The 12,220-nt window shown below is 38.4% G+C and overlaps 1 protein-coding gene across 3 annotated transcripts in view; it reads right to left on the bottom strand.

Annotated features, from left to right (window-relative positions):
- DIAPH2 (diaphanous related formin 2) overlaps positions 1-12,220 on the bottom strand; it is a 953,573-nt gene that overhangs the window by 165,921 nt on the left and 775,432 nt on the right. For all 3 annotated transcript variants that reach the window (XM_070461796.1, XM_070461795.1, XM_070461794.1), the window contains one exon: positions 6,887-6,982. In XM_070461796.1, the coding sequence (XP_070317897.1) occupies positions 6,887-6,982 (96 nt within the window). The remainder of the gene's footprint in view (positions 1-6,886; positions 6,983-12,220) is intronic.

Here is a 12,220-nt window from a genome sequence, read left to right as displayed (position 1 = left end):
TACACTGGTGGAGTGTCAGACTGTACATGGGTGGAGTGTCACACTAAAAGAAGAGAGAGGCATTTCTTCCCACTTTGCCACTAACAGCTCTCAAGCTCTGGCTGAAAGCAGGAGGGTGCCAGCTGCCGTAGCAAACAGCAGGCAAGGAAATGCAGGGTATTTTAGATGAAAGCAAATGAACAGTGGCTACTGTGAGGTAGAGAGGCCTAAGAAATGTGGGTTTGGTTTTGTTACAGAAATATTTTCCCTAATATTAAGACTTACGAGTTTGATTTTTCCAGTTGGCTATTGTTGTTTCCTGTCTCCTCTCTGTTCTCAAATGGTAAATTATATCTTCTCATTTAGGCTTACCTGGAGAATTCCATGGACAGAGGAGCCTGGTGGGCTCCAGTCCATGGGGTCACAAAGAGTTGGACATGACTGAGCGACTAACACTTTCACTTTTTCACTTTCATTTGCTGATCCATAAAACTAGGATCATGTGTCTCCTGCATTTCTTCTGCTTATCCAAATTTAATTTTCTTAGTTGCCTTGTGCATTTCTAAAACTAAATTACATTTATTCTGTTTCCTGGTTTCACGTCTGTAATGCTCTTCTTGTGTATGTGTGTTTTTAATGTTTAGAACTATATATCAAAATCTAGTCATAGCCAAAATAGCTCAGATATCTATCAATTGCTGAGAAACCTGTTTATACTTACAGTGGGCAGAGAAGGAAGAGGTGGGGCTGATTAAAAGATAAGCATGTTCGAAGTATCTATAGATATTCAGAAGAAAAAAAAAGGATGTGGCATTGTGTATATATTTTAAGTGTGGTTTTTACTCCTGCAAGATTTTCTTTATGAATTTCTTCTTCCTCCAAAGCACATCGTTGACCTTATAATGACAAAGTTAAGAATACTGATGGACAATTCTTTACAAAGTAGGTCATAAATATATGGGACTTATTACCTTAAGTGTTAACAAAGGCTGTAACAAAGAGAGTCCAGAAACATTTAGCCAAATTCATAGGTGATAGAAACCGAAATGTTCCTTTCACCCTCCAAATTTATAGAAAGTGTAGTCTATATTTTAGACAGTAAAGAAACCCACCAGCAATGCAGGAGACCTAGGTTCCATCTCCGGGTCAGAAAGATCCCCTGGAGAAGGGAATGTCTACCCACTCCAGTATCCTTGTCTGGAGAATTCCTTGGACAGAGGAGTCTGGCAGACTACAGTCCATGTGGTCACAAAGAGTAGGCCATGACGGAAGTGACTAACATATTTTAGGGAACATAAAGGCGAGAGGGTAGGGGATGTGGGGAATTAGTCTATGTCCCGTACTACATAAACACATGATTCCTATCTCATCATGGCACATATAAGATTGCACTGTTTTTTTTTTAAATTAAAATGTTTTTACCTGAAGTACAGTTGATTTACAATGCTGTGTTAGTTTCTTGCATTGCACTTGTATCATGTGGATTATATGCATGTTTTCTCAAATGGTCTGTGAGCTCGTCAAGGCAAATGTCCTATTTGATGTTACATCCTCAGTACCTAACCCAGCATGTGATGCCCAGGGGACAGTCAACAAAATTGTTTAATTCTGAATGAATACTATCTACCCCTAGAGCCTCACCGTATACTAAGTTCCTCCATTCTGGCTCCCAGTTCCATTCCAATATTGAAAAGATGCTCTTAAAATGTCACTAGAAAGCTCCCAAATGGCAAATCACTGGTCTTGATCTTATTTGATTTCACTGTAGCATATGCCATTGTTGAAAATAGCCCATCTTTCTTGCCTTCCTTTGCTTTTAGAACAATAGTGTTTTGATTGGCCTCCTACCTACCCAAGTGTTCCTGATCGATCTTCTCTGCTAGTCTTCTACTTTTAGACCCTAAGTAGAGACATTTTCAAAGTTCTGGGTTTGGATTTATTTTTAATAATCCCTCTAATAATCTCTTCCATTTCCAAAGTAGTCAATATAATCAGAAATCTCACTAACTCAACCATCTTGTGATGAAATCTACAGTCATATTTCCAAGAAACTTCTGGACATCTTGATATCAATTCTCTGCTACCACTTGCAGTTTCACTTGCCCCAAACTGAATTTGTCTTTTATCACCATTCCTTTTCCTGATCTCAGTAGTATTCTCTCATAACCCAAGTGTCCTCCCAGCTATTCAAAGTCAAAATCCTAGGATTATCCTTGACTCCTGGTTACTTCTCTTTCCCTAAATTATCTCCTTTTGTCTAAGGATATGACAGTAGAATCCTAAGTCATCGCCCACATTCCTATAGATCAAATATATCAATATATAGCTTTGATCATATTCTTCCACTGCTAAAACGTTCAGTATATTCCCATTGCCTAAAGCCTGGAAAATCCCATGGACGGAGGAGCCTGGTAGGCTGCAGTCCACGGGGTCGCGAAGAGTCGGACATAACTGAGCGACTTCACTTTCACTTTTCACTTTTATGCACTGGAGAAGGAAATGGCAACCCACTCCAGTGTTCTTGCCTGGAGAATCCCAGGGATGTGGTCACACAGAGTCGGACACGACTGAAGTGACTTAGCAGCAGCAGCAAAGAATGATACACCTTAGTCTCTTATTCAAGCACTCTCTGATAGAGTAACAACCTACTTTTCCAGAATTATCTCCATATTTTTACACTTTATATAACCTATTTTCTTAGTAGCTGTGCTATTTGCCACTCTCCCAAAATGCTCTGCACTTTCTAAACTCTTAACGATATTTCATCTAACTCAACTGCCCACTATTTCCACCTCCAACTCCTACTGCTGAAATCCATACTTATCCTTCAAAGCCTTTTTCTCCATGATTTTTTCTGACATATTGATATGGCATGATATTTCCCTCCTCAGAACTCACACAGTATGTTATTAACATCTCTTGTATAATGCCCCTATTGTCTGCCTTATCCTGTAGTCTTTCTATCTTTATCATTTCTATAAGACACAAGGGTCTTATAACTAAGGAAATCTTAATTATTTTTGGATTTGTCATCATGTCTAACAAAGTACCTTTCACAAAACAGAGGACGTTGAATGAATGAATGAATGCTTAGGGGTTCATTTCCTAATTTCTGAGATTGACACCAGCCCAGCCATAATCTGGATTAATATTCAGCCAGTGGGCATTGGGACAGCCATCAGGCTATTCCTTACCCTTGCATGTTCTGATTGGCTGGGGCCCGTGCTATACCAGTCAGTAATATTTTTAAAATCACTACAAACGTGATCCTCTCCCTTAAAATGGCTTTTGTTGCCCTAAACTGCAACGGTACACTCAGCTGAATGGGCTTGGAGGCAATATTTGGGAGCTCTTTCTGAGTGAACTAATGTGAGTTCTTCTTAGGGAGGGGAACATCGGCTCACTGCAGAAGATTTGCAATTTAGGCAACTCTTCATATCATTTATTAACATTTTGATTTTCTAATGAAAAATACAGACTCCCACTTCATTTTCTTTAAATATGGAATTGAAAACACTGCAATTAGATGCACAATTGTAGGGTTATGTGTTGTACACGTTGAAGTTTCCATCTGTAAGCAATGATAAGGGGTTTGGCAAGCAGAGCAGTACTTCTTTGCTGTCTGTGGTTGACTTTGATTTCAGATTTTTTTGGCTATTTCCTCTGATTTGACTTGACTTGGAGAAAATAGTCTTCTTTATAGTTTATTTTTTCTGCTTTTATCTCACCATGGTGAAGTAGAGGTTTTTGAACAGGAACAAGGATACTGGAGTTGAACAGGGAAAGTGTAACACTATAAAGTCAATGGGATCTTGGGAAGGAACAAAATAAGGTGCCTAGGAAAGTGAAAACAAAAGGAGGCCAGCAGGAAAAGAGGATCTTAGCTAAGAGAGGCAGAAACAGGGAGGCAATGTGGAAAAGCCCCCCAGTTCTGTTGTTTTAAGAAAGAGGGAAGCAGACAAAAGAGTTTTTGGCAGACTTGCAAACTCTGTGCCTGCCTTCCCCTCCCTCTCCTGTCCGTCAAGCACTTCTACTGCTATCCAAGATGCTTTACCAATCACTGCCACTGTCTGCCTTCTGGTTTCTTCTCACCACTGGACATGTGCACTGGCTGCTGCTCCTTGGAACGGCTGCCAGAGCTAACAGGGCTGATATTTTTGACCCTATGTGCTTGTGGAGGCTCTCCAACTACAAAATAAGAGAGGTCTTAATTTAGATTACTCGCAATCAGTACTAAAAAATTCTACAGTTTGTGAATATATTCTTAGTGTTTTGCAGTTGACAACACTACATTCCCTTAGTACTAAACTCACAGAAACACCATGGAATGATCTCTCTCTTGGTACAGTCTCAGTATGAGGTGTGAGACTAATCAGACAGGGGCCTTAGCAAATGTATTTTAAAAATAAACAGCCTAGAGAGAAGATGGCAGTTCTTTTATGGCACAGAATAAGGTGCTTTTACTTATAAGCTGCTTAACAGAAAACTGCATTGGTAGAAAAATTATTTCAGTTTGCTTTTCACTGACTATAAATGCTCTGATTGTTCAAGAAAGAGCAAAAGTGGTTTTTATTTTCCTTAAAAGGTGGAAGGGGCCTCTGGTAGCATGGGAGAATATTTGCATTTTACAGGTCAAGATTGAGGACAGATTAGTAGTGCTCCTGACATTCTACCATACAGCATTACCTTAAAAAATACGGACATATAAATAAAGATGTTAATTTTCTTTCCTTCAGTCTTGCACTCTTTTTGTAGGCCATCTGCAATGTCTTCATCTACATAAAGTAGTCTTACACTCCAACCAAAACATTCTTCTCTCAACAAAATCTAACTTTCAGGCTTATCTACCCACCAGGATTCACTCAAATGTGAAAAAGATGAAATACAACTTACATTGTCTTCTGCCATGAATTTCACCATTGCCAAAAGCTTTTCTGGATCTTTTTTTTTTTTTTTTTTGCATGCTGCACCTAAGGCCCGGCACAGCCAAATAAATTTTATTTTTTTTTAAAGTGGAGGGAGAATGATGGCAGGCACCAGGAAGCACCAATGTTTCCTAACTCAGGTGTCATGAACCAAACAGCAGTGCAGTTCCCTAGGATAATGAATTTGCTTGTATGTACTTGAAAGGTGCCCACAGAGCTCTTACACTGCTTTCTAAGACTGTTTCTTTGGTGCTTGTTGATGAATAGTTTTGACTCTTAGGGTCTCTTTTGGTGCCTGCTGACAGATGGTTTTGTATTTCTGCATCCCACAGCATATTAGAGGATGTTCCACATGGTTAATGGTTTCTGCAGCCCAATGGTGGTTCCTGCTAGGAAATGGTTATCATCTCAGAGGGGCCTCTCTGGGGGTAGCTCTCGGAGCATGTGAGATATGTATTTGTCATCCAGGCATCCTCTCATTGTTAGGGAGATGGGGCATGGTGGAGAGATCAGCTGTACTTCCTGTTACTTGGCAGCCTTTTGCACTCATATTCCTGTGCCAGGGACTAAGGGGACAAAGTTTGGTCATTCATTCTTCACTGGGCTTCATGTCTTTCATTATTTTGTTGGGAGTACAATAGTTTTGAGAGGAGCCAATTTCCATTTTGCCTTTTCATACTGTTCATGGGGTTCTCAAGGCAAGAATACTGAAGTGGTCTGCCATTACTTTCTCGACATGAGAAAGTTTGAGCAAGCTTTGGGAGTTGGTGATGGACAGGGAAGCCTGGCGTGCTACAGTCCATGGGGTCACAGTGAGTCGGACACGACCGAGTGACTGAACTGAACTGAATTTCCATTTTAATGAAATATGATCGTTTCTATTCCAAACATAGAATATTTCTGAATTGTAGACTATACAAGGCAAATCTCACTAATCTAAATTAAGTAGAGTTTCCATATTTACTATTAATTTTCCTTTTTTCATTGACATCTCCATATCACTCTACAGCCCATGAAGAGAACTTTTACAAACAACACATACAATTTCTCTTTCTACTTCAAGAAAGATAGGAATTAAAAATATAAAAATTTCCTTAAAAGAAGTAGATAGCTCAGCCTACTTGGATTATTTTGCAAGAAGTTCTTATTTATTTCAGACATAGGTTATGAAGTGGAAAGATGAATAACTTTCTGGTTCCACTTGAGGGAGGGAGGCTGTTTTGTTTATGTTTTTTCTTCCTGCAAGATCAATTTCATAGTATGGATTTGTTACTAATCTAACACACACAAAAAGGGGTTCCAACACTTTGAGATTTCAGGGGATCTTGGATCATCAGTGCCTCACCTCTCTTCAGTAACATGGAGAATGGATCGCGAAGCCAAAATGACCTCTGAAAAGAAGCATTATCTCAGTTTCCTTACCTGTGACATCCTTAAAGCCAATTACTTGGAATGACTTTAATTACAGTTACGATTTTAAACCATCTTCTAGACAAACCACATGCTCATAAAATAACAATTAAAAATATTTAGTATTAAACACAGTGGGAATCCTTGTTTCTAAACTTTTTTTTGCAAAGCCTACTGTTTTGGTGTGGCGAAGAGTCGGACACGACTGAGCGACTTCACTTTCACTTTTCACTTTCCTGCATGGAGAAGGAAATGGCAACCCACTCCAGTACTCTTGCCTGGAGAATCCCAGGGATGGTGGAGCCTGGTGGGCTGCTGTCTCTGGGGTCGCACAGAGTCGGACACGACTGAAGTGACTTAGCAGCAGCAACTGTTATTTGAAGACACTTTTACAAAGTTAAAACTTGTGATCAGGTAGATATAGAAGCTTCCCGAGACTTCAATTGTGAACTGAGATCAACTGTTTCAAAGAATTATTTTTTTTTCATGAAAAAGGTTTTTTCTTTAATATTTGGTATTTGGTTCTGAGCATTTACATTCTATAATACCATGTGAGCTAGAATGGCTCTTACCTGGATTCCTTGGAATCCGCTTTCTGCGGTCTCGGAATGCCGCCCCTGATTGCAGGGCTTCCAGAAGATTATCCATCACGCCCGTCTCATCACCCTCTGGAGGAAGGGAAAAATCAGAATTAATCTTGGAGCAATTAAAGTTAAACTACAGGAAAATAAAGCGAAAAACTCCTGTCAGATTTACATAATACCCCTGAATTAAAGACATATATCTGTTTCAACATAATGCATCCTGTCAGTTTCTGGCACCACAGACTACTTTGCTTATTACGCACCATTAAGCAAAATTCATGCCAACCTCACTGTTCTTTCAACTTAAAGACCTTGTCTTTTGTATTACTGATGACATGTTCAGTATGTAAATAAACAGCAGCTGATCAACTACTGTTGCCTTCCTGTTAAGATTCTTATAAGATATTCCTAAGTAAGAAACCACTGACCTGGCTTAATGCAATCAATGTGCAGGGTGTGATTTGATGAAGCAGAGTTACACAAGGTTAAATACTGATTGTATTAATACCTTCAGCATTCAACCATCATCTGCAATTATCTTAAAAGACACTATTTGCAAAACACATTTGCATTCAGCTCCTACCTAATCCATATCCTTTACCCATTTTGAAATACTGACATTGTAGAAGGCAAAGGTGACTACATCATCTGAAAGGCCACATTTTACACTTGAGAGACATTAGCCAGAGTCTCATCACCCCTTTTAGAATGCTGTTGTGCTTCTAAGCTTTTCCTATGAGTGGAATACTCAAAAGATGTTCATGGAAGTTCTCAATGGAAACATATATAAAAAATTTCACCCTACTCTTATCTTTGACAATTCTGGCCATCAAAAACACTTTTAAGATTTGTTAGAGCAAGTGTCCATTGCCAGAAACTCTAAAACACTGTGGATAATCCACAGTGAGCTGAGGAGCCTTTTCTCAACAAACCTCATTGATGAAAAGGACCGTCACCAGGTAGTTAATTTGAGTGGTAGCTAATGTGTGGGTCTAGGGTAGAAGACATTTGCGAGCAGGAGGGTTAAGAGAAAAGAGTGGGACTGAGGGAGAAGAAATTGTTTCTGATGTTATTCCTAAATTAAATTTAAATCCTACTTTGCTTAAAGGACTGACTGTGGGGTGTCAGATCATAGGGAAAAAATATTGTCTTATGGGGCAAGAACAAGCTACAATCTTTTTTTATTATGTTCTTCATTTGACTTGAGATTTCCTCAATGTTACAATCATTGTTTTGTTTTTTTTTTATTTTTTATTTTATTAGTTGGAGGCTAATTACTTTACATCATTACAGTAGTTTTTGTCATACATTGAAATGAATTAGCCATGGATTTACATGTATTCCCCATCCCGGTCCCCCCTCCCACCTCCCTCTCTACCCGCTCCCTCTGGGTCTTCCCAGTGCACCAGGCCCGAGCACTTGTCTCATGCACCCAACCTGGGCTGGTGATCTGTTTCACCCTAGATAATATACATGTTTCAATGCTGTTCTCTTGAAACATCCCACCCTCGCCTTCTCCCAGAGTCCACAAGTCAGTTCTATACATCTGAGTCTCAGAGCGAAGTAAGCCATTGTTTTATTTTTAAAATCAATCTCTAGGACAGGACATTGAGTGAAAAAATAGAAGGAAACACAGAGGTTTTCAGGTATAATATTTGATGAAAACAGGAAAAATAAAGGGAAAGTAGAACTCCAGTGACTAAACAAGGAAAGAGGATGTTCACTTTTAGGAATATTAAGGCTGCATACACATCTGAACCATCACCTGCTCTTTACAGTAGAAAGAAAAGAGGAAATGAAGTCTGACATGCCTGGAATGTATCGGGGAGAACTAAATTTTATGTGGTAGGCACTTGACATTGATTATATCTTTTTTTGGCTGCACCACGCAGCTTGTGGGATCTTAGTTCCTTGACCAGGGATCGAACTTGGACCTACAGCAGTGACAGCGCTTAAACCACTAGACAGCCAGGGAAGTCCCACTTTGGTGCTATGATCCTCCCGAAAAAATACTGAAGCAAATAATATCTTTGGTTTTCAGCTAGGTATACTAAAACTTCGAGAGTATAAGCATCTTGCTCCAGATTACACAGCTGGCATGTGGAGGGGCCCTGGTATGAACCCAGATCAATTGTTGCATGATAGCTAGAAGAAGATGAAATGGACTAGGCATGTGATGGCCACATGATGAAACATCATAATGCTGTTGTTAAAAAGAGCCAACAGGCCCCAAATGGAGTCACCTGTAAAAAGGCTCACATCACCAAATGGAGACTTAATCTCATTGCAGTTTCAGCCTCTCCTAGGAATATAATCTTAATCACTCAGTCTAAAATTTCCTGGTCAACACTAGAAAGGAAGTTTACCTGATAGACCTCCCATTGTCCAACAAAGGAAGGTGACCTTGTCTGAACAATCTGCTCTTTGCTAGAATAACTTCCTTGTCTTGCTTCCTCCTGCCTATAAAAGTCTTCCCTTTTGTACAGCTCCTTAGAGCTCTATTCTATTTACCAGATGAGATGTCACCAATTTATGATTCATTTAATAAAACCAATTAGGACTTTAAAATTTATTCAGTTGAGTTTTGTTTTTCAATGCTATGACATGGGTTTGAGCATTATCCTATAAGCCAGCACTAACAAATATATAATACAAACCACAAACGTGAGCCACATAAATAATTTTAAGTTGTTTGTAGCCATATTTAAAAAGATAAAAAGAAACTGGTGAAATGAATCTTAATATATTAATATTTATCTCAATACATACAAAAATTATATATATTTTACATTTCTTTTATCAGACCAAGTCTCATAAATCTAACCCAATTTAATTTCAGCATCTTTCATTTCAGATTAGCTACATTTCAAGTGCTCAATAGCAATATGTGGCTCGTGGTTACTGTATTGGGCAGTGCAGCCATAAGCAATATAGGAAGTGACTTGATACTATTTATACTTTAGAAAGACTTGTCAGACAGCACTGTGGAGGATAACTCTGGGGAAAGCATGACAGAAGGTAGGGAGATGTTTAGGAGTGTAATGGTAATTCTCTCAGTAAGAGATAAAGGACTGAATTCAAGGGTTAACAGAGTGACTAGAGAGGAGGGGTTATTTTAAAGGTATTAATACAGTCAATAGGACCTGGCTGGAAGGGTGATATCAAGGGGGAGAAAAAGAGTCTAGAAGACAAAGGATAAACAGGTTTGAAAAAAATGGCTTTTTGAGGAATATCTAAGTAGAGAAATCCAGTAAGAAGTTGGAAATATGAATCTGGAGCCCAGGAGTGAAGTCTAAACTGGAGCTAAAAATGAGAGTGTCATTGGAAGATGGGTGAGATGACCCTGAGATAATGTATGAGAAGGGGCATAGAATGTATTTTCTGAGGATCTCAATTTTTAAAAGGCAGTCAGGGGAAAAGAAGACATGGAAGGAGTTTTTAGATACAGAAGTACAACCAGAAGAGAACCAAAGTACAACTAAATTTCTGTATCCTTATAAAAACAGTCATGATGAAGGCTATGTAAAAAGATGAATACAAGTATATGAGTAAAGAGAACAGAATATCAAACATCATTTAACATAAATGATGGGCAAACATGAAAAAAGTCTATAACAATGATATTTATGGATAGCATGTCATTAAAATTCTTTAATACTACTATATTGTTTATGGACTAAAAAGATGGAAAGAACAAATATGACATAAAGTAAAGAGAAATTACAAATAAATCCCTGTGCTTAATTTAGTGGTTGCCATCTGACATCATTTAACAGAATATTATGTAAGATCACCATTTCTCAACTTTTTTTCCCCATTTTTGTTCCCTTCTCCCCTAAAGGAGCCTTGTTAGATATCTTTTTCCTAATCCCCCCATATTAAAATTTAGTATCACAGATATAACTATATATCTGTTTATGTACTGTGGCCCTTTGGAAAGTCACAGACCATTGTAATATCTAAGATTTTTCTCCTCCCACCTCTCCAATAACCAATATTGATTCCCTTGAGGGTGATATAGCTCCTGCTGAGAAGGCATATGCTAGATGATTCTGTTAAGGAAAAGAAAGAAGAAGAGGCCAGGTCTTGGTGAACCTCAGTAAGGAAAGAAATATAAGTTTCAAACCACTAGTTCACCATTACTTTTTTGTTTGCTTCATAACTTTCAAAGGAACTGAGAGATTTTCATGAAATGTTCAAGCCTAAGGAGTAAAGGTTTTATAAATATATTATAGATTTGTCTTCCTCAAACAAAATGAAAGTCAACATGATCATTTGAAAGTTACCCTTCATTTTAAATAAATTTCAGCAAAATTTGGTTCCTGATCAAATTGTGTGAGGTTGACAGTTCACTTAGATTTTCCAAGTTTACAGAACTATTCATTCTTACTTAGATGTGATTAGCAGTGAGTAGCTGTTTTGACTTTTTAATTTTTTGGTTTATGAGATCAAACTCAGGGGAAAAAAATCTTTTAAGTGTTTTATTTATCATTGAAAAGAAAAATAGCCTTATTGAATTACACAGAAATATGTGTTTTCTTACAAATTACAATACCTATTTTACTGAGTGAAAGAATATCAAGGAGAAATTTGGTAATGCCTTTTAGCCACTAAAATGGTAATATACGGGCATGTCTGAGAAATAACAATTCAGAGGTGACTTTCTAATCTTTCATACTGAAATTAGATCACAGACAGTGTTAAGGAGCCAGCATGTAATACAGTGGGCTCTGTGTGAGCCCACTTATCTTTGGGTAAAATAAAAGGCATGGGTTGTATCTTCTATATCATGTTTCTAATAGTGTTGGCCATTCTGTAGATGCTGAATGCCCACTGATTTCAATTTTCAGCATCATTACTTATCTGTGTGTGTTGACTCAACTTCCCCAGAAGAGTCTGAAGATACCACAGATTAAAATCAACACTAGGTCAAGTAATGAACTCTACTATACCTTTATGTAAGACTGTCTTCCAATGGCTAACACAAACTTATTCAGAGGAAATGCCGTATGAATTTCTCACATTCGTGCATATTTTGTGGGCACAGGCATTGATGACTACTGTTTTGGACTATCATTTCAAGGATGTTTTTACAGTCAATAGCCTTGAAGATACAATGTCTTCCTCTAGAGCAGAGGGTAGGCTTACTCTGAAGACAGATTATATCTCCCTCTAGGGCAGATGTCAGACAAGTTTGCTTTCAACCCACTATACAAGATTTGGGTTCTCTTAGGTATGGGTTCCTCAGATGGGACACAAACCCACTATGTCCCCAGCACCCACCTGGGCCCACCTTGGCATCACTCTGTGGGAGCTGGAGGA

Source organism: Odocoileus virginianus, chromosome X, assembly GCF_023699985.2.
Source record: "Odocoileus virginianus isolate 20LAN1187 ecotype Illinois chromosome X, Ovbor_1.2, whole genome shotgun sequence".
Classification (NCBI taxonomy): Eukaryota; Metazoa; Chordata; class Mammalia; order Artiodactyla; family Cervidae; genus Odocoileus; species Odocoileus virginianus.
Note: the sequence above shows the minus strand (reverse complement) of the source record. Positions and strands in the feature narration are given on the sequence as shown.